The sequence below is a fragment of the Danio rerio genome, chromosome 3 (genome assembly GCF_052040795.2).
Source record: "Danio rerio strain M-AB ecotype USA chromosome 3, GRCz13ab, whole genome shotgun sequence".
Taxonomy (NCBI): Eukaryota; Metazoa; Chordata; class Actinopteri; order Cypriniformes; family Danionidae; genus Danio; species Danio rerio.
This window is the reverse complement of record NC_141023.1, coordinates 10,612,708-10,640,000: the sequence shown is the minus strand read 5'-3', so window position 1 is coordinate 10,640,000 and position 27,293 is coordinate 10,612,708. Positions and strand designations below refer to the sequence as shown.

Sequence of the window (27,293 nt, the reverse complement as noted above, 5' to 3'; positions counted from 1 at the left end):
GTATAAGAACTGACTATTGTTTTTTTCTACTTATTTGAAATGCGGTCTTTATAGCACTTTATATTAGGTTATTACCCCAATTCTCCAAAACAGTGCAGTAAAAAGTTTTTATGTGAAGTACACATAAAGTATGGGATGTCCTGAATAAGAACTGACCATTGTTTTTTTCTACTTATTTGAAATGGGGTCTTTGTAGCACTTTATATTATGTTAATACCCCCTTTCTCCAAAAAACTGCAGTAAAAAGGTTTCATGTGAAGTACACATATAGTATGGTATGTTCTGTATAAGAACTGACCATTGTTTTTTTCTACTTATTTGAAATAGGGTCTTTATAGCACTTTATATTGGCTTAATACCCCGTTTCTCCAAAATGCTGCAGTAAAAAGGTTTCATGTGAAGTACATATATAGTATGGTATGTCATGTATAAGAACTGACCATTGTCTTTTTCTACTTATTTGAAATGGGGTCTTTAAAGCACTTTATATTATGTTAATACCCCCTTTCTCCAAAATGCTGCAGTAAAAAGGTTTCATGTGAAGTACAGATATAGTATGGGACGTCCTGTATAAGAACTGACCATTGTTTTTTTCTACTTATTTGAAATGGGGTCTTTAAAGCACTTTCTATTATGTTAATACCCCCTTTCTCCAAAATGCTGCAGTAAAAAGTTTTCATGTGAAGTACACATATAGTATGGTATGTCCTGTATAAGAACTGACCATTGTTTTTTTCTACTTATTTGAAATGCAGTCTTTATAGCACTTTATATTATGTTAATACCCCCTTTCTCCAAAACGCTGCAGTAAATAGGTTTGATGTGAAGTACAGATATAGTATGGGATGTCCTGTATAAGAACTGACCATTGTCTTTTTCTACTTATTTGAAATGGGGTCTTTATAGCACTTTATATTATGTTAATACCCCCTTTCTCCAAAATGCTGCAGTAAAAAGGTTTCATGTGAAGTACACATATAGTATGGTATGTTCTGTATAAGAACTGACCATTGTCTTTTTCTACTTATTTGAAATGGGGTCTTTATAGCACTTTATATTATGTTAATACCCCCTTTCTCCAAAATGCTGCAGTAAAAAGTTTTCATGTGAAGTACACATATAGTATGGTATGTCCTGTATAAGAACTGACCATTGTTTTTTTCTACTTATTTGAAATGCAGTCTTTATAGCACTTTATATTATGTTAATACCCCCTTTCTCCAAAACGCTGCAGTAAATAGGTTTGATGTGAAGTACAGATATAGTATGGGATGTCCTGTATAAGAACTGACCATTGTCTTTTTCTACTTATTTGAAATGGGGTCTTTATAGCACTTTATATTATGTTAATACCCCCTTTCTCCAAAATGCTGCAGTAAAAAGGTTTCATGTGAAGTACACATATAGTATGGTATGTTCTGTATAAGAACTGACCATTGTTTTTTTCTACTTATTTGAAATAGGGTCTTTATAGCACTTTATATTGGCTTAATACCCCGTTTCTCCAAAATGCTGCAGTAAAAAGGTTTCATGTGAAGTACATATATAGTATGGTATGTCATGTATAAGAACTGACCATTGTCTTTTTCTACTTATTTGAAATGGGGTCTTTAAAGCACTTTATATTATGTTAATACCCCCTTTCTCCAAAATGCTGCAGTAAAAAAGTTTCATGTGAAGTACAGATATAGTATGGGACGTCCTGTATAAGAACTGACCATTGTTTTTTTCTACTTATTTGAAATGGGGTCTTTAAAGCACTTTATATTATGTTAATACCCCCTTTCTCCAAAATGCTGCAGTAAAAAGTTTTCATGTGAAGTACACATATAGTATGGTATGTCCTGTATAAGAACTGACCATTGTTTTTTTTCTACTTATTTGAAATGCAGTCTTTATAGCACTTTATATTATGTTAATACCCCCTTTCTCCAAAACGCTGCAGTAAATAGGTTTCATGTGAAGTACAGATATAGTATGGGATGTCCTGTATAAGAACTGACCATTGTCTTTTTCTACTTATTTGAAATGGGGTCTTTATAGCACTTTATATTATGTTAATACCCCCTTTCTCCAAAATGCTGCAGTAAAAAGGTTTCATGTGAAGTACACATACAGTATGGTATGTCCTGTATAAGAACTGACTATTGTTTTTTTCTACTTATTTGAAATGCGGTCTTTATAGCACTTTATATCAGGTTATTACCCCGTTTCTCCAAAACAGTGCAGTAAAAAGTTTTTATGTGAAGTACACATATAGTATGGGATGTCCTGAATAAGAACTGACCATTGTTTCTTTCTACTTATTGGAAATGGGGTCTTTATAGTACTTTATATTATGTTAATACCCCATTTCTCCAAAACAGTGCAGTAAGAAAGTTTCATGTCAAGTACATAGTATGGGATGTCCTATGTAAGAACTGACCATTGTCTTTTTCTACTTATTAAAAATGGGGTCTTTTAACACTTTAAATCATATTAATATACAATTTCTCCAAAACAGTGCAGTAAGAAGGTTTATTGTGAAGTACACATATAGTACGGGATGTCCTGTATAAGAACTGACCATTGTTTATTTCTACTTATTTAAAATGGGGTCCTTATATTACTTTATACTATGTTAATTCCCCCGTGTCTTTAAAATGCTGCAGTAAAAAGCTTTCATGTGAAGTACACACAGAGATAAGGGTGTCGTGTATAAGATCTGACCATTGTTTTTCTCTACTTATTTGAAAGGGGGACTTTATAGTACTTTTTTTCTATGTTAACAACCCGTTTCTTTAAAATGCTGCAGTAAAAAGGTTTCATGTGAAGTACATATATAGTATGGGATGTCCTGTATAAGAACCGACCATTGTTTTTTTCTACTTATTTGAAGTGGGGTTTTTATATCACTTTGTTGTGTTAATACCTCATTTCTCCAAAACAGTGCAGTAAGAAGGTTTCATGTAATGTACACACATAGTATGGGATGTCCTGTACTAGAACTGACCATTGTTTTTGTCTACTTATTTGAAATGAGGTCTTTATAGCACTTTATATTATTTTAATACCCCATTTCTCCAAAATGCTGCAGTAAAAAAGTTTTATGTGAAGTACAGATATAGTATGGATGTCCTGTATAAGAACTGACCATAGATTTTTTCTACCTATTTAAACTGTGGTCTTTATAGTATTTTATATTATGTTAATACCCCGTTTTTTTTTAAATGCTGCAGTAAAAACGCTTCATGTGAAGTACATATATAGTATGGTATGTCCTGTATAAGAACTGTCCATTGTTTTTTTCTACTTATTAGAAATGGGGTTTTTATATCACTTTATAATAGGTTAATACCTAGTTTCTCTAAAACGCTGCAGTAAAAAAGATTTCATGTGAAGTACACATATAGTATGGGATGTCCTGAATAAGAACTGACCATTGTTTCTTTCTATTTAATCGAAATGGGGTCTTTACAACACTTTATATTATGTTAATGTCCCACTTCTCCAGATTGCTGGAGTAAGAAGTGTTTATATGTAGTATGCATATTGTATGTGATGTTCTGTACAGGAACTGATCATTGTTTTTTGTCTATTTATTGAAAATTGGGTCTTCATAACACTTTGAGTAATGTTAATGCCCAATTTCTCCAAGACGCTGCAGTAACAAGTCTTTAAATGAGGTTTAGTATGGGATGTCCTGTATAAGACCTGACTATTGTTTTTTTTTTCTACATCTTTTAAATGAGCAATTTTTTTTCCAAATTGCTGCAGTAAAAAGGATTCATGTGTTGTATATATGCATATAGCATGGGACATGTAGTATCAGACCTGATCACTCTTTTATTTAACTTATTCCAAACAATGTATTTATAACACTTTAAAGACTTTTTAGCTCATTAATAGCCCATTTCTCCAAAATGCTGCAGTAAGTTATTATGAGGTATGCATAAAATATTGCATGTCCTGTCCATAGTTTTCTTCTGTTAACTTAAATGAGGTCTTTTACATGAGGTATGCATGTACATCCTGTATCAGAACCAAACTTTGTTTTTTTTCTACTTATTTCTTTATAGCACTTTAAAGTGTGTTAATGGTACATTTCTCCAAAATGCTGCAGTAAAACAGGCTTCATATGATGTATGCTTAGTATTTGACTTCCTGCATCGATCTTATTGTTGTTCTATTCTACTTATAACAAATAATAAGGTCTTTACATTCATCTAAAGTGTAGTAATGCCCCATATCCCATATACTGAAAGAAGCATATATTTTTAAATCCCCTTTAAATAAAACCAACATATATTTGTAACTTAAACAATGCTATGTTGGACTACTTCATGATTATTTTCACTTTCTGAGGTTAGGCACGTTGTATAAAATTGCATTCAACCTTATTAGCAATGTACTGTAGTTGGCTAGGAGAAATAAAAACGCTTTCTGGGTATTTAGAAATCGTATATTTATTCTGACCGTTTGATTGCTATAAAATCATTTGAAGCAAAAAGATAGACTTGAGGAAATTAAAGGTAAGCACAGAAACCAATTTCTTAAAATAACAACAGTCAAAAAAAGCTAATAAATTGTTTAATAAAGCATACGTGGGAGGAAAGGGGGATAAACTTATATTTCGTTGTTATCTCTCTGTTCTGGGCGAAATGTGTGCTCTGTGGAGCGCTCTCTGTGTGGCTGCTGACATTACCGTAATGATAATAATACGCGCGCACCAAAATATAAAGCGCGGCTGGCTTGACTGTGTTTTTCCGAACCGCGGCTGGCTTGACCGCAGTCCGTTGGTGTCAGTTGCGCTGCTGATCATATTAATGAAGAGCTGCTGATGATCTGTAATGAACTGAATAAAGCTGTACCTCCAGTGAATGCGGCAGGCACTATCCTGTGTCCTGTCCCTCTGCTGGATGAGAGCAGCCTGAGCTCAGCCCGCTGGGACACATTTAGAGAATATTTCAGAAAACTCAACGATCGGATCATTTCTGCTGCTGTAGTTTGACCTATAGAAGGCTGCAACTGCGGCGTGACAGAAGTGCAGAGCGGAAGGACCCCACAGGCGCTCACTGATGACGTCTGCATGCAGTTTGACTCATGCCTGTCTGTCAGTATAGACAAGTCTATAAATAACCTAATTTTTTTCACTGCATTACTATGTTGAACGCACTTCATTTTCAACCGACATTTTCAAATGACATTTGGTCTCGCACAATAATCGATGTAACGTTATGGTCTGCAGACCGACTTGAGTGTGCATGTGTTTTAATGTTAAGACTTTTGGCTTAATTTAATTTGCTTGCCGTGCTTCAGTGTTGTTCAAATAACATTGTATTAAAATGTTAAATAATAGTAAGCGTGTATATTTTATTTGTATTGAAAAAAATAAGACATTTATTAAAAGACTGAATGAAACATTACTTACCAACACAAAAACAATACACAATTCATAAATTGAGCTAAAACAAAAGTCTCAAACTGATACTAAATGAAGAGCCAGAACACCGTCAACACCGGCTCTTCTAACGGAGCCGAGTCAAAAGAGCCGTGTCGAATGATCATCTGATCAGAAAAAACGAAAGTAAAACTACAAAGCATTGTTCTCTTACCTTTATAGGTATTAGAGTCAAATAATCGTATCAAATTATTTAGACACTCTTGTGAACACAGCAGTGGTAAATTCAAGGTAAGCCATGCATTTATCCAGCAAGAGTTTTAGTCAGAGAACAGCTAACGTTAAGCTATGTTTTACTTCCGTACATAAGCAGGCCAGCATCTTTTTATACTTCTGTACTTTATTTATATCACCGCCTGCTCTATAACGTCATGGTGTTTGAAAGAGTTGAATTTTGCAATTGTAACCTGTTTGCGTTTTGCATAACGTAATATGTTAAAAGGAAAACAAGTGAACTTTCATTTTCTTTGTTATAGCACATAGAAAGGGCTATAAAAACGAGCATGCTCAAATACCAACCATCCCTTTTGAAATCTTAACGCTATTTACTAACTAATAGATAGGACACATTTGCTGTTTTTTTATTTTATTTTTTATCCTAAGTATATTATATTTTATTTTCACTTGTCTGAATGCTGTATGACTACCGTACATATTAGTAGGCCTATCCGTAGTACAATTTACTTGTCAAACATTCATCAATAAGTATACATACTCAGGTACTTCCTTTTTAATTGTAGACGTGCATGTAAAATGATTTGTCAGAGGTTCTATATAGAACCTTGGGCTTCTATATTTGGCCAGTAGAACCTTTTACCCAAAAATGGTTCCATTTAGAACCCTTTGAGTGCAAAGAACCTTTTTGATTAAAATGGTTATATAGTTTTTGATTCATAACATAATTATCTAGTAAAGATTATAAAATAATTATAAGCTATAACACGGGTATACAAAGCTTTTTGAGTCAAAACCTAATAAAATGAATGCTGTGGTCAAAAACTTTATCAGTGTACAGTATGATGGGATTTTTTTCATTCAAGTTTGCACATTAGCATATAGCTTATATTATTTATATACTTAATATTTAACATTTTTAACAAATTATTTTGTGAAATAAATAAAATAACCAGTTTATTTATTTAGACTGTACAGTACCATGTTTTTATGATTTAATAATTAATTAAAACTAATAATCATCGTCGTAGACTGGTGGTGAAGATCCTCGAGAGTGACGGTTAATTTTTCGAAAGGAGAAGTCCACCACAGCTTCATCATTCACACAATATATATATATATATATATATATATATATATATATATATATATATATATATATATATATATATATATATATATATACTTAAAGATTTAATATTTCACAATACATTAAGCCTGCATTTTTGTGTCCTTTATAAATAGCACCTGATCTTTCATCTATGGATTATTAAAATTTGTTTGGCTTTAAAAGGTTTTAATAAAATCCAGGGACAGACTGGCCATAGGGAGAACCGGGACCTTTCATGGTGGCCTGATGGTCAATCAGAAGAACCTTTTGGGGTTTTATTCTACTTCAAAGAACCATTTGGGGTTTTATTTAAGGAACCCTTAAAATGGTTCTATTTAGAACCTTTTGGGGGTTCCATATTTGAAGCACTTGATAGAACCATTTTTGGTTCTAAATAGAACCGTTTCTTTTAAGAGTGTAGGATAGAGGATTCAGAGGCAAAACACTTCATCTTAATACATCATTCTGTAAGTTGTATATTAAACAGATTAGTTTTCATATTTTTTCATGTTTTTTTTTCTTTCAGTGTTTTTGGAGATGAAGTTCGCTAGTTTGATTCTGCTCATTCTAGGAGGAATTATAGATTCACTATCAGGTAATTAATCACATCCACATATAAAGAGCTGAAGTGTGTGCACTATAGATTAAACTGCAATTGTTCAGCGGATCAGGTTTATTAATATAACTCAATGCAGATGGCATTTATTACACAGCTTAAGATTACTGACTGTGAGCTGATTTGTGAAGGACAGTCACTGAAATCCCAGAAACGCTGAAGTCTCAGTCCCACACTTGAGGACAATATTTTACTTTTATTCTAATAACATTGTAATCATTTCTGTTTTGGTTGTGATAATGATTGAGGTGATCTAGGTGTGTTCGAGGCAGAGTTCACCCAAAAATGTGAACTTTGAAAGTTTCCTCACCATTTTTTCACTTGTATCTAAACTTTTATGAGTTTCTTTTTTTTTGTTGGAAGATATACTAAATAATGTTGGGGGAAAAAAACTGTCATTGACAACCGAAGTAGACTGACATTTTAAAAGACAATGTTTGTTTGTTTTGCATTGTTTTTTGTTTTTTTTTTGTCCATGCTCTCTTTCTCTTGTAGCAGAGCGCAATGAAGTAGTGGGGTCTGCAGATTCTGTATTTGCATTTGCTGGTGAAGATGTGATTCTGCCCTGTTTAGTCAAACCCAACATCAGTGTTGTGGACATGAAAGTGGAGTGGTTTAGACTTGATCAGGAATACTCAGTTGTGCATCTCTATGAAGACCATGTAGACAGAAACACAGAGCAGATTCAGTCCTACAAAGGGAGAACTGAACTCAATCATCAGCAACTACAGACAGGAAACGCATCACTCAGACTATCAGCAGTGAAAGTGTCTGATGAAGGACGTTATAAGTGCTTTATTCAGTCCAGCTCCTGGTCTGATGATACCACGATTGATTTTAAAGTTGAAGGTGAGTAAACCAATGCCATTAAAATGTTAAGTATGATGCATATACAGTAGCATGATGATGTTGTTTAATTCACTCCATGAATGTTTTCTGTTGTTCTGTAGCTGTAGGAAATCCTCCAGTGATCACAGTAGATGGATTTGATCGTTCAGGAGGGCTTCATCTACTGTGTGAATCTGAAGGTTGGTATCCTGAACCTGATCTGGAGTGGCTGGACAGTAAAGGAGTCAGATTGAGTCCAGAATCTACAGAGACACAAAGAAACACAGACAGATTTAGTGTGAAACACACCTTCACTGTTCATCAGAGAGACGGCAAGATTCACTGCAGAGTCAGAGTAAGACACCACATGCTGGAGGCACTGATCAGCTCTACAAGTGAGTAACTGTGTCTTAATTTGTCCATTCCATTATTTAAAACAATAAAAGCCGTAGATTTGTGCATCAACATTATACTGTGTATGTAATCGTCATAATTATACTGAGCTCATTATTTAATTATAATTTCAGCGAAATACATTTCGCTTACTCTTTGCTTAATCAGTGTTTTATTTTGCAGGTAATATGTATCTTTACTGGAGGACATCAGTGATTGTGATTTCAGTGGTTATTGTGATTGCTGGAATACTGATCTCTGTTGCTGTTTTTAAATACAGAGGTAAAATAATACAACTTTTATGTAAATAAGGCAACCTGTGGAGAGCTTTTCATTTAAATTGTTCATATCTTTCAGAAATAAATTATTTCCACCAAATCACCAATAATTGTTTAATGACAGTTTTAAATAATTGTGCACACAAACCTGAATAAATGTCTATGCCATCATATGATATGCCATGCTGTTTGAAGACATTACCAGTGTCGTAGTAAAACAAAAGGCTAAAATCATAGTATGCTTTTTGTTTTTTATAAAAAATAAAAATTCCATAACGTTTCTGTGAATGTTGTGGTTAGAGGTATAGGTTAGGACATAAGGGAACAGAATATACAGTTTGTGCAGTATAAAAATAATTTACTCTATGATGAGTTTGTGCAAATCCTCACATACAGGTGTGTGTGTGTGTGTGTGTGTGTGTGTGTTATATAACAATCCTCATCAAAACCTCTGATCTGTAAAGCATGATGCTTGGGATAAATCCATGTACAGCTGCTGCAGAGGAAAATGTCTTTGTACAAAGAACTATGAATATATACAAAAGCTGTTGAATTTACTCATTCATTTAATTAATTAGTCATGGAAAAAAACACAATAAACACACCCATCTGCCCCAAGATCTGTGAGATCATCTTACGTTACAAAATATTAATATCACAATATCAGGCTGTTTTTGTCCACAATGTCATGAGTTCATTAAGCACAACAGTTCAGTAAATACATTTGGTCAGTTTTACTAACACAAATATAACCTTTAAAACCACAACGTTTGTGCATCTGCAGTCTGAGTGATTGGCCATTTTTAGACATTGTGGCCTAAAACTTCCTGTGTAATAAATTCTAAATAATAATTAAATAATGATTTCGTTTATGTCTGCTTTATGCTTATTGTAAGTAACACATTAATGATGAATTTTAGTTCACTTTAATATACAAGTAATTCACATTAGGGCTGCTGACTGATAATATTTTGAAATCAGATTAATTACATAATATTATCAATTATTCATTCATTCATTTTCTTTTCGGCTTAGTCCCTTAATCAATCCGGGGTCGCCGCTGCGGAATGAACCGCCAACTTATCCAGCACGTTTTACACAGCAGATGCCCTTCCAGCTGCAACCCAGTACTGGGAAACACAGACACACTCATTCGATACACTATGATACACTCACATAGATACACTATGGACAATTTAGCTTACTCAATTTACCTATAGCACATGTTTTTGGACTTGGGGAAACCGGAGCACCCGTCGGAAACCCAGGCGTACACGGGAAGAACAAGCAAACTCCACACTGTAATGTCAACTGTCAACTGAATGTCTTGCTGTAAGGCGACAGCACTACATTCTGCGCCACCGTGTCGCAGTATTTAAAACATTTAAAATAAGTGTAATGCTGTTTTCTCATCTTTACTCTGAATTGTTTACAACAGTCAAATAAGGAATGGCAAGATAAAATACAGAGTACTTTTCATTAATTAGGATATTGATTTATTTTTTTATGTTTGTTTTCACTTTTATAATATTGAATTAACAGTGTATTCACATATGTTTGTGTGTATCTTGTGTTTTGTGATTTGCAGTCTGAAATGATGTTTTTATTCAATGTTTCTGGTGTCTGAATTCTTTTCTTTCTCCTAATGTTTCTTCAGAACACAGGCGACTACAGCATGAGAACAGCAGAATGAAAAGTGGTGAGTTTGTCTTTATTAAAGGGATGGATCACCCAACAATGAACATTTACTCACTGTTGTGGAGTTTCAAACCTTTATGAGTTTCTTTCTTCTGTTAAACACAAAAGGAGATTTTCTGAAGAATGCTGAAAACCTGTACCCATTGACTTCCATAGTGGAAAAAAACAAATACTATAAAAGTCAGTGGTTACAGGTTTCCAGATTTCTACAGAATATATTCGTGTTCAACAGAAGAAAAAAGTCAAACAGGTTTGGAAGAAGTAAAAGGTGATGACAGATAAACGATGACAGGATTTTCAATTTTGGGTGAACTATCCCTTAAGTTATTCATTCATTTGTTTTCTTTTCGGCTTAGTCCCTTTATTTATCTGGGGTCGCCACAATGGAATGAACCGCCAACTTATTCAGCACATGTTTTACACAGCAGATGCCCTTCCAGCTGCAACCCAGTACTGGGAAACACAGACGCACTCATTCGATACACTATGATACACTCACATAGATACACTATGGACAATTTAGCTTACTCAATTTACCTATAGCACATGTTTTTGGACTTGTGGAGGAAACCAGAGCACCCGTCGGAAACCCAGGCGTACACGGGAAGAACAAGCATCTCCACACTGAAATGTCAACTGACCCGGTCTAGGCTCGAACCAGCGACCTTCTTGCTGTGAGGTGACAGCACTACCTACTGCGCCACCACGTCACAGTATTTAAAACATTTAAAATAAGTGTAATGCTGTTTTCTCATCTTTACTCTGAATTGTTTACAACAGTCAAATAAGGAATGGCAAGATAAAATACGGAGTACTTTTTACTTATCAGGTTATTGATTTATTTTTTATTTTTGTTTTATTTTATTTTTTTTATAATATTGAATTAACAGTGTATTCACATATGTTTGTGTATATCTTGTGTCTTGTGATTTGCAGTTATTGTTCCTCAGTCTGAAATGATGTTTTTATTCAATGTTTCTGGTGTCTGAATTCTTTTCTTTCTCCTAATGTTTCTTCAGAACACAGGCGACTACAGCATGAGAACAGCAGAATGAAAAGTGGTGAGTTTGTCTTTATTAAAGGGATGGATCACCCAACAATGAACATTTACTCACTGTTGTGGAGTTTCAAACCTTTATGAGTTTCTTTCTTCTGTTAAACACAAAAGGAGATTTTCTGAAGAATGCTGAAAACCTGTACCCATTGACTTCCATAGTGGAAAAAAACAAATACTATAAAAGTCAGTGGTTACAGGTTTCCAGATTTCTACAGAATATCTTCATGTTCAACAGAAGAAAAAAGTCAAACAGGTTTGGAAGAGGTAAAAGGTGATGACAGATAAACGATGACAGGATTTTCAATTTTGGGTGAACTATCCCTTAAGTTATTCATTCATTTGTTTTCTTTTTGGCTTAGTCCCTTTATTTATCTGGGGTCGCCACAATGGAATGAACCGCCAACTTATGTCTTAGCATATGTTTTACTCAGCGGATGCCCTTTCAGCTGCAACCCAGTACAGGGAAACATCCATACACACTCATAAGGCTCTATTTTGACGATCCATGTGCAAAGTGCAAAGAGCAGGGCGCAAACACATTCAGGGCGTGTCAGAATCCACTTTTGCTAAAATAAGGATGGAAAAATGCGCTTTGCGCCGTGGCGCATGGTCTAAAAGGGTTGAGCTTATTTTCTTAATGAGTTATAGGTGTGTTTGGAGAATAAACTCATCTCCCATTCCCTCTGTGTTGGATACAAATTCTTAAGCAACAGGCTAGCTTTGACATTTCATTCAACAACCTTTTATTCATTCCCTCATGACAATATTTAAATTAAAGTCACTTCATAATGTCCCTTTCTCCCAGAATTCTCTGCATAATTATCGTTTCTCACTCGCACCAACAATGTGCTCTCTTGCCTGAAGCCATTTTCATTTGTTTTTCATCAGACGCCTGACACAAAATGTAGTGAAAAATACATGACAGTATTAGTGTGATTGCGGTGTTTACACTACACTTCAGTAATGTGTCTAAAATAGGAATACTTTACATGTCTTAATCTGATTTCTGTTTAGTTTGATTATGACCTTAGTTAGATAAAGGTAATCAAAAATCATTTACACGATAGACTCTAGAGTATTAGTGTCAATGCTACTGAGACTCAACAGACTGTTCTGAGGGGTTGCTAACATGTTGCTAGGCAGTTGCTGGTATGTTCTGAGTAGTTGCTAGGCATTTGATAAGATGTTCTGAGTGGTTTCTAGTGTTTCCCTACAGCGTTCTGATACTGAGATACAGCTGTTGTTAAATGGTTGCTAGGTTAGTCTGTTTTGTTGCTATATAGTTGATTGACAGTGTGGCATAACCAAGGGGTTCAATAATGTTCAACAGCTAGCACGACTACGCCACCCTGGAATATGGCGAGGGACCTATATTTTATATTATAAAAAGGCAACACAGGTAAGCTTGCAGTAAATGTCAAGAGACGTGGATAGGAAAAATACATACAAACTTTATTTTTTTCAAAAATGCATCAAAAAACGGGGGACAATGTATATACTGTTTAAATTCAATAAAACCCATCTACTAAAAAATACACTACACGCACATACTAAAAACACCTGGATTTAGGAGTGCAGGGGCTGAGACGTGACAGCAGAGAGTAAGGGCACAACAAGGCCTCCACAGCAAGACCACCAAGACCTGTGACACACACACACACACACAAGAAAGACCTCCACCAGGAATCCACCCTGCCTTAGGTGCTCTGCTCCTGAAAACACAAAATCCAGTTACTACAAAGTTTTAATAAACCGGTCACTGACACTAACACACAATCACTTGGGCGCACAACACACTGAAATGCTAATAGATAATGAATTATAACCCTTCTCAATGAACCCTCTGCTGGGGAAGCAACCCAAAAATACAAAATATAAGAGGAAGACACAAAAGGGTTAAACAGTCTTGAATATACATACACGGAGACTGTTACAAATGAAAAAAACAAATACAATTTCAATAAAGCATACAAAAAAAAAAACAATGTAATAGAAAGAAGTCAAATTAGAAAATACAATTTCAAGGAAACCAACACAAGTACAAAAAAAAAAATGTATCTAACAAAACTAGGCGAAATTACCCATACATAACTAAAGAGAAAAAAAACAACAAGGACCATTCAAATCAGTCAACCACAACCTTCAAATACGGTCCTAGCACTGAATGTGTAGGGACCAATGACTGTAAAAAATATGGACGACGCGACAGCCCCTTTTCCCATTGAACGCCTTGAGGGCAAAACGCCTGCTTGACGGGCACAAACTGTCGCAAAAGACTGCTGAAATTGGAGGCTTGACATGCGCAGAAGGACTGTCTGATGGAGCCAGAGGAGGAGCCGCGAAAATGAGCTGAGTCGAGCTTCCAACCAAACGCTTTATGTAAAATCAACCACGCCCCCCAAACTTCTCACTCGACTGCCGGTGTCTGCACTATAACAAACGCTCACTGATGTAAATAAGAAGCACTTACATTAAAAAAACACAATGATATACGGTTTAAAAACGGTGTGATGTAAGCTGTTAAACTTTAATAAAAGCAATACATGCTGGACTGCAGAAATAAACGATCTTTTATACACTCTAGCCTGAATATGAGCACAAATAATATATTCTCTTATTGTTATATTTGTTGTTGGTATTTGTTATCTTCATAGGGGTAGAAATAACACTTGTAAAATATGAACAATAACATATAAACAACACATACATTTTTAGAAAGGTTTTTATTTTTAATTAGCCATTAACAGAACCCAAAATATAGCCTACACAACATAACGATTTACCATGCGGAAACAATCGTGCGTTTAGAAGATAAATACAGCAAGATTACTAAATATCAACAGGATATTTACACATCCCAACCCTGCAATTTGTCAATTTGTGCAAAAAAACTTTTCACTATTAATACAACGTCTATCTGCTGTAACATCACTAGTATATCGTTTATTCATTTTCGCTTGAATTGTTTATTTAATTTTTTTGCCTCCGTTTTCATTTGGTTTATTCAATGCCTTCATTATATCTGGCAACGAGGAATTTACATTCATTTTAATGTTAGCTGGAGTGTTCAAATAAAACGCCAACAGTAAATGATGTAAATAAATAATATCTAACATTTACAGCTCTATTAGGTTATATAAGATTCGATTTCAAGAACCTTATAATGATTTATAACAGCAAATTCAGTAGATTACTTAATAACATGCCAAAACTTAAAATGCAGAGACGTCCTGTAAAGCAAGTTCAAATACCCTTACAGGAGATCAAAGTGGAGATTATTATTTAGACACAAAGAGAATTACTGCTAACGATCTCCTGTATTTTCCCCGTACTTAAATGGGTTTATTTTATTGTGCAGTTTTATTGTCATTTTTGTATTTCTTAATTCTTGTGCACTACAAAATGTCTTCAATTGTATTATTATTTAATACTTGTGCAATCGATACAGGTTTATTGTTATTTATTTTGTCCTTTATTTAAATAATTGCTGTATGCTGTTTGCATCTTTATTCAAAGGTTACACTCAGTGATACACTTTGCGTTCACATAGTAGCATGCGTTTGTTGTTATATCAACAAAAATGGTTGTAATAACGTTAACAAATGTGAGGGTTTTATATAATGAAGATTCAATCGCGCCAGCTCCGGGCAGCAGCGCACATAACCTACTCGCGGCGTCGCGGGCTGATTTCGGCTTGCATGCGGCAGCGCGTGCTCGCTCGGCCGCCGCATCTGGCTCAATTGACTCGGGCTGGAATCGGACAGTGAGTCCAGGCATCCGGAGTAGGTCCAGCAGAGGTAGTCAGTCTGAGGGGTAAGTCTCCGGCAGGCAAGAACTGGCCCCAGTGTATTTTGCTATCTGGGTGGCTAGGCGTGTATTAGCAAACTAATAAAGCCCGAAAAAAGCTCTGACCTTAGCGAATAAACAGTGTTCCACCAGATCATGTATGTCAGAAACTGTAGTTTACTGCTGAACTCTTTTTGACATGGTAAAATAACACAGAAATCGAGTAATAACACTTCAGTCTCCTGCCGAAGCTCAGACGCGCTGCTTTGAGAAACTGTTAATCACAGCTGTCAATCACGATGACACGCCCAGCATTAAATTACTGCTAAAAACAAACTGTTTACAAAAATGAAGATCTGCACCTATTTCAGCACAATAACCAGTGCCTTAATCGACCAGAACCATCTTTCGGGACATTTTATTGCAAGTGTAATAATTTTTTTTATTTGGGCTCAAGTCTCCTTCATTAACACGGAGGAGGCGGGCTTTATGACTTGTACTGCAGCCAGCCCCCAGGGGGCGATCTAACGGCCGAGACCTTCACTCAAACGCAGGCTTGCGGCACACTGGGTAGGGACACTAATGTTCACTACATTAAAAACTGCATCATCCCCAAAAATACTAAAACAGCATCAAAGCAGCAGTTAAACAGCCTCCTAAAACACTCTGATAGCAGTGAACAGTCCCCTAAAGCAGCAGTTAAACAGCGGTTAAGCAGCAGCGTCGTTTAGAAACCTCCCACGTAGCTATAGGTTGTCAAATGGCACCCCACAATCATTTTCAGTCTGTAAAATGGTAAGGGGATTTAAGTTAGCTTGAGTGCATGAGCAAGCTAATCCAAAGATTTTAAAATCACTAACCGCAACACTCAATTTCGCTTAATCAATAGAGCATCAGAACACCAACACATAGGAAAACAGGCTCAATCAATCATTAATAAATCCTAAACATATCCGTGGGTAAAATGTAGTTTTGTAATGCAGTGAAACAAACTGTTGACTGCAAGGGAGGAGGAAACAAATAATGATCATCACTTTACTACCATCAACTTTCCATCCAAAAAGCAACGAGCAAAAGCAGCCAGTTACCTGCAGAAGGGCAGCCGTAGATGCCCACCAACACCGTGATCCCGATAAGCACAACACTAAACAAACATACAAAACATGAGCTTTCCCAATGAAGCAACCCGTACACAGGCGACCACAGAGGGGCGGCGCTTGTCTGGCCACAACAGCTTAGAGTGATGATGCATCAAAGCTTCTTACCAATATGAATGGTATAAACCAACCAAGTGGTGCTAGGTGGTTGCTCAGGTTTTCTGACTTATTGCTAGGCAGTTGTTAGGGTTGTTACTAGATAAGCCTAATTTACTTTACATGTTTCATCAAATCTTAATACTTAGTAAGCAGTTATAGCACTTAGCCAATAATGATTAGCATGTAGCTAGTCACTACTAGCATTTGTGTCAATCTGGAAGCTCTATAATATCAGTCTATGAGTTTCTTCATTGTTGTAAGTCTATGGGCATGTTTGGGACACTCTTGCACCCAAGGGGTACAACTACTGTAGTTTTGAGTTTGAGTAGCATCAATATGGTTGATTTCTTAAGCCAACATAAATATCTAGTTTACAAGCACTGTGTGTTTTAGCAGGGAATAAAATAACTATTTGTCAAAGTATAAAAGTTGTTTATAAATGTTTAATAACATTATACTTTCTGTTTTTTAGTTATCAATCATTTAAGAAAACTCATGGGTGAGTATAAATGTTTGACCACTGTAATCATTTTAATGATGTTCATTTCCCATACTCATAATCATGCTTAACTTTTTTTATACATGTGTACTGTAGCTGATAGTGTGGTTAAGTTGAATTAATCACTGTGGTACGTCTGATCAAAACGCGACGAAGATGCTTATTGTCTCACTTGGGTTTATTTCCATTAGTATAAGCAGACATATAGGTGTTGGGGTGAGGGTGTGTGTGTGTGGTAAACATTAGTTTAAACAATAGATAAATGAGCAGTAACAATAGGTAGAAAGACATTAGATAATATTTAGAAGTACTATTCTTCACTTTATATAGCTTATTATAGCAGTTTCTCAACTTTGGTCCGACCAGGGATCGAACCCACGACCGCTTGCAATACTGACGTCACACAGTATATCACGTGCGTTAGCATGACTATTCTTTTCTTAGCCTACACGGCAACCTCGTTAAATCGTCTAATAACCTTAAACTAAACTCAATGAAAGGCAAATATGTTTCCGCTTGATGTAAACAATAAGAATAAACTATATACAGATGTTAATCATGCATTTAGGTAGTATAAAACTGGCTCTTAGGGTGACTTTACGGCACAAAGTAATTAAATAATTAAACTAAACATCTCACGGTGATAACCCTTAAACAACATGATAAATATGATTAAGGAACGAAGAAACTTACATTTAGATGCACGCACACAATTAAATAACACCGCTAGAAAAGGAGGACGTTTCTCATGTGCTCCATGCTCTGCAGACTATTACCGACTGACACACGTATGGTAAACTTTCTGGAACATTCTAAACATACTCAGTCTTTCCACAAGGGGGCAGCAACAGTCCACAGTCCTTAAGAAGGGTGAATAAAGAGCCCTTTGCAACAGCCGCCCCCAAATTTGCACAGTCAAATTTGCTTATTCAGAAGGGCTCGAAACTGTGTCCATGTCTGGGAGTGCTGGTAGCTTAATGAGGCGTGCTACAGTTCTGACATATGTTCTGTCCCTAATTCTGACCTCAGCAGTTCTGATTAGTCCATCCGCACTGGGGAAAACATTAATAATCTTGCCTACGGGCCAGAGGGCTCTAGGTAACTGTGGGTCCACAATCATGACGATCATATCTGGCTGCAATTGGTCTCTTACTCTCTGCCATTTTCCACGGATTTGTAGGCTGGGTAGGTAGTGCTTTGTGAAGTGCATCCAGAACTGATCTGCGAGCACTTGCGAGTGTCTCCACCTTCGGCGGCTTAAGAGCTCTGTTTCATGGTAAACTGTTTGCGGGAGTGAAGGGTCTAGCCGCCCCATCAGAAGAATGTTTGGAGTCACCGGGTTGGGGTCAGCAATGTCCGTGGACACATAACCCAGAGGTTTTGAATTCAGTATTCCTTCTATTTCAGTGAGAACAGTGTTCAAGACTTCTTCAGTCATGCTTTGTCTTTGTACAGTGGTATACAGGGCAGACTTGACCGATCTAATCTCGCGTTCCCATACTCCTCCAAAATGGGGACTACCGGGAGGGTTGAATCGAAATTGAATTTGTTGTTTAGCAAGCTCTTTCTGCAGTGTGGGACACATGGATGTGAATGACTGTTGGAGCTCCCTTTCTCCCCCTTTAAAGTTGGTGCCTTGATCTGATAATAGCTCTGAAGGTTTCCCTCGCCGGTATATGAAGCGCCATAGTGACAGATCAGAAATGAATCAGTATCAAGACTACTTAGTAGGTCGATGTGAACAGCACGGGTTGTCAGACATTTGAACAAGATGCCCCAACGTTTTTCACTTCTTCTGCCTAGTTTAACAGTAAAGGGGCCAAAACAGTCCATTCCTGTAGAGAAGAATGGTGGTTTGAAAATCTGATATCTGGCTTGAGGGAGATCTGCCATCTGAGGCACTGTTGGTTTAGCTCGCCACCTTTGACAATCAGGGCATAAGTGTTGTTGCCGTTTAACTGCTTCTCTGCCGCGTAAAATCCAATATTTACGGCGGATCTCTGCAAAGACCCGTTCCGCCCCAGGGTGATGAAGCTCTTTGTCTATGTTCTGAATGAGAAGTTGGGTAATTTTGTGAGATGGGTCAAGAACAATTGGGTGAACAGCATCTGCGTCTAATTGATGACTGCGGCGTAGTCTCCCACCCACTCGGATGAGCCCAACTGTGCTGTCATATTCAGGTGCTAAAGTTATGAGGCGGCTAGAGGATGGTACTGGTTTACCGGCGACAAGGGCATTGATGTCATCAGGGAAGCAGTCAATTTGAACCTTTCGTAAGGTATTTCTTTCTGCTGACTGATAATCCACGGCTGAAAGATCTCCATCTTTACCTGCCGCCCCGTGCAGAAGTAGTGCTGTCGCTTCAACTAAGGCTTTAAAGCAGGTAAACTGTTGCGGATCAGGCAATGGCTGTACATCGACTGTTACGTGACTACAGAAAGTGGGCTTCTTTAATTCGACAGGATTTTCCTTTGCATTCATGTTAGGGATAACAGGCCAGTAGCAAGGTGAGTTCCACAGATATTCCGGTCCTTGTCTCCAGGTTTTGTCTGTAGCTAGCTCCTTCAGAGTTTTCCCGTGAGTGATATAATCAGCTGGATTATTGTTGGATTCCACTTAACGCCAGGCATGTGCACTTGTAAGTTCCTGTATTTCTGCAATTCTGGTGCCTACAAATACTTTGTAACGGGAGGATTCTGACTGAAGCCATGTTAGGACAGTGGTAGAATCAGTCCAGAGTATAAAGGATTCGATGGGTAGAGTGAGCTCTTTAGTTAATAGTGAAGCCAATTGGGCACCTGTGAGAGCTGCACAAAGTTCCAGTCGAGGCACAGATAACTGGCGTTTAGGGGCTACTCTTGACCTTGCTGTGAGGAACGCTACCTCAACATTTCCCTTTAGATCCTCTGAGCGCAAGTATGCTACAGATCCGTATGCCCGCTCAGAGGCATCACTGAAGATTTGCACTTGTCACTTACAGTTCAGGGAATCCAACTGGGAACTCACATAGCAGCGTGGCAGTTTCAGTTGGGAAAGATGCTGAAGTTCCCCTTGCCAATCATGCCATGTTTGGAGAATTTCAGTTGGCAGTAGGGGGTCATCCCATTCTCGTTGCTTAGCCCAAAGACTCTGTATAAGGATCTTGGCTCGGGTGATGTAGGGGACAAGGAATCCAAGAGGGTCATACTGGCTTGCTACTACCTTCTATATGTTTCTCATTGTGGGAATGGAACAGTTGTCAAGGCGGGTTTGGTATCCGAGAGTATCAGACTGGCACATCCATCGTAATCCTAAAGCGAGTTCTTGAGGATCGGATTCAGTTTGGTTAAGCCAGCGTTCACTGCTTTCTGATCTGGCTTCCTTTGACAGATGTTCAATGACATTCGGAAAATTGCATGCCCACTGACGCAATTCAAATCCTCCTTCGGCCAACAGATTCATCCCTGTGTCTACCAGCTCTTTAGCTTCGTCAGGTGTCGCGACACTCTGTAGCCAATTATCTACATAAAAACACCTTTCCAGTGAGTGGCGGACATTGTCTCCTTGCTGACTGTGGTCAACACTGTGCTTTTGTAGTGCGTATGTGGCACAACACAAACTACAGGTAGTCCCGAATGGGAGCACCTGCCACTCATAGACTCTGGGGAGTTCTTCTCTCTTTAGGTCACGCCATAAGAACCTGAGTAGGGGCTTATCCTCGGGCAGTAATCTTACTTGATGAAACATCCCCATTATATCACTACTAAAGGCTACAGCATGCTCCCTGAAGCGCAGCAACACTCCAAGTAATGAGGACCCCAGAGCTGGTCCCGGCAGCAGCAGGTTGTTCAGGTTCTTACCCTGATATGAGAATGAGCAGTTGAATACAACTCTGTTTTTGGCATTATGGCTCACCATATGGTGGGGAATGAACCATGATTCTTCCTCTTTCTTTGTTAGTTTCTGGTTGGGTACTTCAACCACATAACCTGCTTCTTTCAGTCTTTGAATTTCAGCTCTGTATGCCTCTGATTTTATTGGATCTTTGGCTAGGCGGGCTTCGGTGCTGCGCAGATTCGGCATTACAGCTTGTTTAGTAGCTTGTAATTTTGGCATGTCCTTAACCCTTAAGAGAGGTGTGGCATATCGTTGTGTCCCATTGACATCAATTCTAGTTGTCTTTGCCTCTAACAGGTCGACAGCTTCTTGATCTTGCTTAGATCTGGTCGCAAGTTTCTCGCTTCTGTAGGGCAGTACATCTAGTTGCCAGAGTTTCTCAATGTGTCTGAACAGCTCATTAGAAGGGCTACAGATGGATATATTGAGACACTGCTGGGTCAAAAGTTGATGCCGCACAAGCTTAGTAGGCCCCTGGACTGTCCAGCCTAGTCACGTTTTCACTGCTGCGGGTCCGCCAGGAGGCCCTAGGCGTACAGGCTTGATTGGAGTGATTAGGTAGGGATAGTCAGAGCCAATTAGAAGGAGGGGCTGAACACTGTTCAGGGATGGGATTGGCAGTCCCCTGAGGTGTCTGTATTTATGCTGCAAGGTGGTAGCTGGGCATGTGTGTTCAGCGAGCCCCAAATGGTCTGCAGTAAATGCTCTATGTATCTTAAAGACTTTGTGAGGCTGGCAGGCAGGGGAGATGGTAAAGCAGACTGTAGTACCATGTATGATTTTCATGTCCTGTCTGACAGTTCTCAGCAAGGTTTTCTGGTTTGCCTTGTAACTTCAGTTCCTGGGCGGCCGCTTGCAGAAGGATTGTGCCTTCTGAGCCATCATCCAAAATGGCATATGTCTCAAGGGTATGTTCCCCATTCCGAAGAATTACCTTTGTAACCTTTAGCAGTACTTGACTGCAGCCTAATGGTCTGTGCAGGTATAGAACTTCATTGGCGTTGTTGACAAGACAAGTGTTCTCAGAAACTGGCCTTTCATTCAGCTCATGAAATGCATCGAGATGTTTGCCTTTACAGACCTTACAGCTTGTCTTTAAATTGCACTGTGCTGCCTGATGAGCTCGACCACAACGCCAGCATCTCTTATTGGTTTTCACCCAGTTTGTTTTTTGTTCTTTGGTGAGCTGGCTGAAATTTTGACACTGATTCAGATAATGCTGGGTATTTGTGCAGTAGGGGCAAAATATTCTTGGTTTGTCCTGAGTTTTAGCAGCACTCAAACTGGACTCTCCTGGAGCTGTAGTATTTAAAGCAGGGTCTGTGCTATGAAATACAGCTGCTGTCTTTGTGGACTTAAAGTCTTTACTTCTGTCTCTCCTCTGGTCAGGACGTTCCCTTCGGTCTCCACCAAGAAACTCAAATCCACTCGCCTGTATTTTCAGCTCATATTCAAGCCAGTCTGCAAAGTGTAACAGAGTGGGGATGCGAACATTTAGGGGGTACACATACCGTTTGAAATCTGCTCGTAAGTCATGGGGCAACTTGGACAACTCTGCCACTATCTCCCAATTGGTTCAGCATGCCTACTAGAGCTCTAACTTTCAATGCAAACCTCTTGAATCCACTAGCATCTTGACTACGTATGGTAGGATCTTCCATTAAGTCAGCAATTCGCCTCAAAGCTAGCTGGTGGGGCTTCCCATATTGTTCTGCGAGAGAGGCCATGGTATCTGAATACGGTCTACTGGAATTGATGTAGGAGTCTGCAATGAGAAGAGCATCCTCAAACTTCAAGTGTTAGGAGTATTTGATATTTAAACCTTTCCGTAGAATCCTCGGGTAAAAGATTGTCCAATGAGACTTTCAGTCGTGCAAATTCCCGTGGGTCCCCTTTAGTGAAGTCAGGGATTGTGGGCTTTGGGCCTCTGTACATCCTTTCTTGTTGAGGGTAATAAGGGTGCTGTTCATGGTCCATACAGAATGGCTTACTGCTGATAGGTGCTGTTTGAGGGTACTTAGACAGTGGGTATTCACGTGTCCTCTGTTGTGGAGGTAATGCCATGGAGAAACTCTCAGGTTCACAGTACTCTGGGGTTAATGGGCATGAGAGAAGATGATCCTTTGTTTTTAAGTTCCTGAGTCGAGATGTTAACTCATCCACAAAATTAGACATGTGTCTCGGAAGTGGGGGTGGTATATCCACAGCCAAAGGGAGAAACCCATCATCTACTACAGGTGGAGGTGGTAGTGGCCAATCATCATTATCATGTAATGGGGCTGGACTTGCCTTTGACTGGGTTCTGTCATATGAAAAGGGCTCTGCTCTTTGTTGAAGGGGAGGTGCTCTATTTAAGCTCATTTTCTGTTGCATATCTTGCATGACAAACTGAAGCTGTTGATTTTCTCGTCTAAGCTCCTGAACTGTTCTCAAAATCTCCGATACATCTTCCTGTGTGACTGGCTGAGATACAGGTGTGCTCTCATATCTTGGCCCCATATGTAATGAGTGGTTAATGAATCTCTGGTCTGCCCTTAAAGCATAATCGCTTTGTGGCTGATAAATGAGAGGGGTCATCTCGGCTACCCTTTCAGTGTAAGGCTCCTGTGGTTCTCGATGAGGCAATGTATGAGCAGCTGGAGATTGTTGGTTATTTTGAGGAAGAGAAACCTCATAATCCTCTAACCAGGCTGGAGGTTGTATTCGACGTTTAGGACGCACATCACTCCTTTGTCCTTCTCTGATCCTCTGTTCTGGAAACATCTTCTAAATCCACAGCAATTACTGACTCCGGCTCGAAGGACCAATGTACTGTAGCTGATAGTGTGGTTAAGTTGAATTAATCACTGTGGTACGTCTGATCAAAACGCAACGGAGATGCTTATTGTCTCACTTGGGTTTATTCCCATTAGTATAAGCAGACATATAGGTGTTGGGGTGAGGGTGTGTGTGTGGTTCTACAGACAAGTAGAAACAAAGAATACTTAACATTCAATCACAGTATATAAATACAATAAACATTTGGTAAACATTAGTTTAAACAATAGATAAATGAGCAGTAACAATAGGTAGAAAGACATTAGATAATATTTAGAAGTACTCTTCTTCACTTTATATAGCTTATTATAGCAGTTTCTCAACTTTGGTCCGACCGGGGATCGAACCCACAACCGCTTGCAATACTGACGTCACACAGTATATCACGTGCGTTAGCATGACTATAGGTGCGTTCGACTTCATGCAGCGCTGCGCAGATCGATCGAAATCTGTCTTAAAGCGGTGCATTCTGGTTAGAAATCTTGTCCGGATTGATGCTGCGCCGACGCCACGTGACTGTCACATGTGGCATCAAAGTACCGCGACAGCGCTCCGAGATCAGACGGCAAACTCAGACCATGCAGCTTCTGAAGAGCGACTGCAGGAGCTTTGATGACGACACCGATATTACACGATTGGCTGAGTTCACCACATGACAACAAACACGTGTATTTTGGGTTTATAATTGGACAAATTCCGATTCAAAAGTTTCAAAACAAACAATTCACTTTTCACACCCTCTCTATCCTGTACACATCTTGCTTATTAAAAGACTACAAATATTTTACTGCAGTATCATCTTTTGTTAAATAATCTGGTTATAAAGGTTAGCTTGTTTGCACAGGTTTATTTTTTACTTTTTTATACAGACTATTTACTGCATTCATCTCCATGAACGATTTAAATGATATATTTTAGTGTATATTTTAGTGAATAACCTAAATATGAACTCAAATAAGTCTTACAGACTTGAAATAAAATAATCATCATCATTGATCCTGCCACCCTAAAGCTCTCTTGACAAATTAAAGTAAAGAACTATTTTATTAAATAATTATAAAATGGCTTTATTATTATAATATAAATATATATTTTATTTCCTGTCTAGCAGTTTAAAGGCTACCTGCTCTTTCTGGGAAACTTCTACATAGCTCACTTATTTTACCTTTTGTTCTTTTCAACACAATCTTTTTGGATTAAAATACTTTTCTGAAAATTCATTCATCATCCAAAATAATGTCATTTATTAAGACCTAATCAAAACACCTTGTTTTGCTTTTTACATTGGAAATTTTTATATCTATAAATGTACATATATGTAAACCCTTTTTTAGCATATTCAAACAAGAAGTATTAGCCTAAAGATTGATGTTTAACTCCTAGAATTTATGCTTATTGCTTTGTATTTAATATACCTGTTCGTTTTTATGTTTATATTAACCTCTCATTTCCTCTTATTTCTCTCATGCATTTGTTATATATTTTATTCATAATTCTCCCTTATTGTTTAAAAAGGAACTACAGTTTGTAGAGACTGTATTCTGTTTTATTTGTAAATGTTTTGTTGCTATAAATAAAAATAACAAAAAATATGATGACGCCATGTGATCGGTCATCATGCAACTTTGAGTCCCGAAGTGTCCAGCTGTCCGTCTTGACGGCTCCGTTTTCAACTCCGCCCCGCCTGCGCTCGGCTAGTCTCGTTGATCACCGGCTGCAGCTGAGCTTCATGTCGAACGCACCTTATGCTTTTCTTAGCCTACACGGCAACCTCGTTAAATCGTCTAATAACCTTAAACTAAACTCAATGAAAGGCAAATATGTTTCCGCTTGATGTAAACAATAAGAATAAACTATATACAGATGTTAATCATGCATTTAGGTAGTATAAAATTGGCTCTTAGGGTGACTTTACAGCACAAAGTAATTAAATAATTAAACTAAACATCTCACGGTGATAACCCTTAAACAACATGATAAATATGATTAAGGAACGAAGAAACTTACATTTAGATGCACGCACACAATTAAATAACACCGCTAGAAAAGGAGGACGTTTCTCATGTGCTCCATGCTCTGCAGACTATTACCGACTGACACACGTATGGTAAACTTTCTGGAACATTCTAAACATACTCAGTCTTTCCACAAGGGGGCAGCAACAGTCCACAGTCCTTAAGAAGGGTGAATAAAGAGCCCTTTGCAACAACATGTGTAATAAATGTAAGAAAATTCAATTTAGACATGGCATAAATGAAATCTACACATATAATGTGTAAATGTTTAAAAGAACACAGCAGTTTAGCTAAAAAACAAGGCAAACAGATCAACACAATGAACAGATCATTTCAGTCAGTCAGTAAGACAGGATGTGAAATAATCTGCAGTATTTTCATAATATAATGATCATCAAACATGCTTTGTTGTTTGTTTTTTCTTTATCATGTTGTTGTAAAGTTTCCATGATTCCTGTAAAAATGTTTGTATGTTTTATAATTTGCTGATCTGTAAAGCAGAATTTTCCATATTTCCAACAGTGAACGTGACTCTTGATGCTGATTCTGCTCATCCTGATCTCATTGTGTCTGAAGATGGAAAACAAGTGAAATATAGAAACAGAGAGGATAAGGGAAATAACAGGCTTAATGAATATCTTGGTGTTGTAGGAAAGGAAGGATTTTCTTCAGGGTGTTTTTACTTTGAGGTGCAGGTGAAGGGAAAAACTGTGTGGGATTTAGGAGTGACCAGAGAATCTGCTGACAGGAAGTACTTGACCAGTCTGAGTCCTAAGAATGGCTACTGGACTCTGAGTCAGAGACATGGAAATTATAGAGCTTCAAGTGTCACTCTTTCTCCGAGTGTGGAACCTCAGAGAGTTGGTGTGTTTGTGGATTATAAGAAAGGTCTGGTCTCTTTTTATGGTGTTGAGTCCATGTTTCATATCTACTCTTACACTGATCAGTCTTTTAATAGAAAACTCTATCCTTTTGTTTGTTTGGGGTATTATCTGAGTTTCGACTTTTCACCACTGATTATCTGTGATGGTACTAATGAGGAGAGTGAATAAATTTACATGATCAAGTGAAGTAAAAGACAACATGGTTCAAAATGATATAATAATGTCAAACATTTGTACACACAATTGTGATTTTGTTTTGTCATTATAAATCTTTCTTATGTAAAGGCTGAATAATTGTGCTTATAGAAATGAATTGTGTAAATATGTACATGTGAAAATAGATACGTAAATAAACAAAGAACCTAAAGCTGAAATAAAACATTTTACTCACTTCATCATTCTCACTTCACCATTTGTGCAGTTTTGTATTTTTCATAACTTCACTAAAATGTAAATAACATCAAGAATGGATAAAATCTACTGAAAATTCCCTTTTCATAAGGTCTGATAACATTTATTCCATATTTCAAAAACAATATTGTAGATCTCTTTGATTTTACATTCT

General features: G+C 37.7%; 2 protein-coding genes and 1 long non-coding RNA gene across 19 annotated transcripts in view; 1 reads left to right on the top strand and 2 right to left on the bottom strand.

Moving 5' to 3' along the window:
- Window positions 1-5,034, bottom strand: part of trap1 (TNF receptor-associated protein 1) — a 56,554-nt gene extending 51,520 nt beyond the window's left edge. The window contains 1 exon segment of one of the 2 annotated variants that reach the window (NM_001113625.1): window positions 4,851-5,034. In NM_001113625.1, coding sequence (NP_001107097.1) covers window positions 4,851-4,971 — 121 coding nt within the window. In that variant the 5' untranslated portion in view covers window positions 4,972-5,034. 2 annotated transcript variants of the gene reach the window in all.
- A 515-nt stretch (window positions 5,035-5,549) lies between these two features.
- zgc:162154 lies at window positions 5,550-27,123 on the top strand. Of its 16 annotated transcripts, none has more exons than XR_015480137.1 (10): window positions 5,550-5,671; window positions 7,252-7,320; window positions 7,840-8,190; window positions 8,292-8,564; window positions 8,746-8,844; window positions 10,498-10,539; window positions 11,082-11,217; window positions 11,558-11,599; window positions 17,110-17,136; window positions 26,367-27,123. XR_015480137.1 is itself a non-coding variant. In XM_087243456.1 (9 exons), the coding sequence occupies exons 2-9, from the start codon at window positions 7,263-7,265 to the stop codon at window positions 26,894-26,896; spliced, it is 1,422 nt and encodes a 473-aa protein (XP_087099582.1). In that variant the 5' UTR covers window positions 5,550-5,671; window positions 7,252-7,262; the 3' UTR covers window positions 26,897-27,123. The 16 variants fall into 16 exon arrangements, 6 of the variants coding, with proteins under 6 accessions (XP_087099582.1, NP_001428597.1, NP_001428598.1 ...); XR_015480135.1 differs by having other exon boundaries at window positions 10,895-11,217; NR_199834.1 differs by having other exon boundaries at window positions 7,837-8,190; window positions 11,105-11,217.
- LOC110438611 (uncharacterized) lies at window positions 7,381-17,917 on the bottom strand. Its single transcript, XR_015480440.1, has 2 exons — window positions 17,830-17,917; window positions 7,381-8,432 (listed from the first exon to the last, which is right to left on the bottom strand). It is a non-coding gene; the product is annotated as an uncharacterized LOC110438611 (long non-coding RNA).
- Window positions 27,124-27,293: the final 170 nt, after the last annotated feature.

Coding starts and splice junctions, on each gene's coding strand:
- zgc:162154 (NM_001441668.1), top strand. CDS start 7,263: ATGAAGTTCGCTAGTTTGATTCTGCTCATTCTAGGAGGAATTATAGAT. Junction 8,565..8,745: donor GGCACTGATCAGCTCTACAA/GTGAGTAACTGT, acceptor TTTATTTTGCAG/GTAATATGTATCTTTACTGG. Junction 8,845..10,497: donor TGCTGTTTTTAAATACAGAG/GTAAAATAATAC, acceptor ATGTTTCTTCAG/AACACAGGCGACTACAGCAT.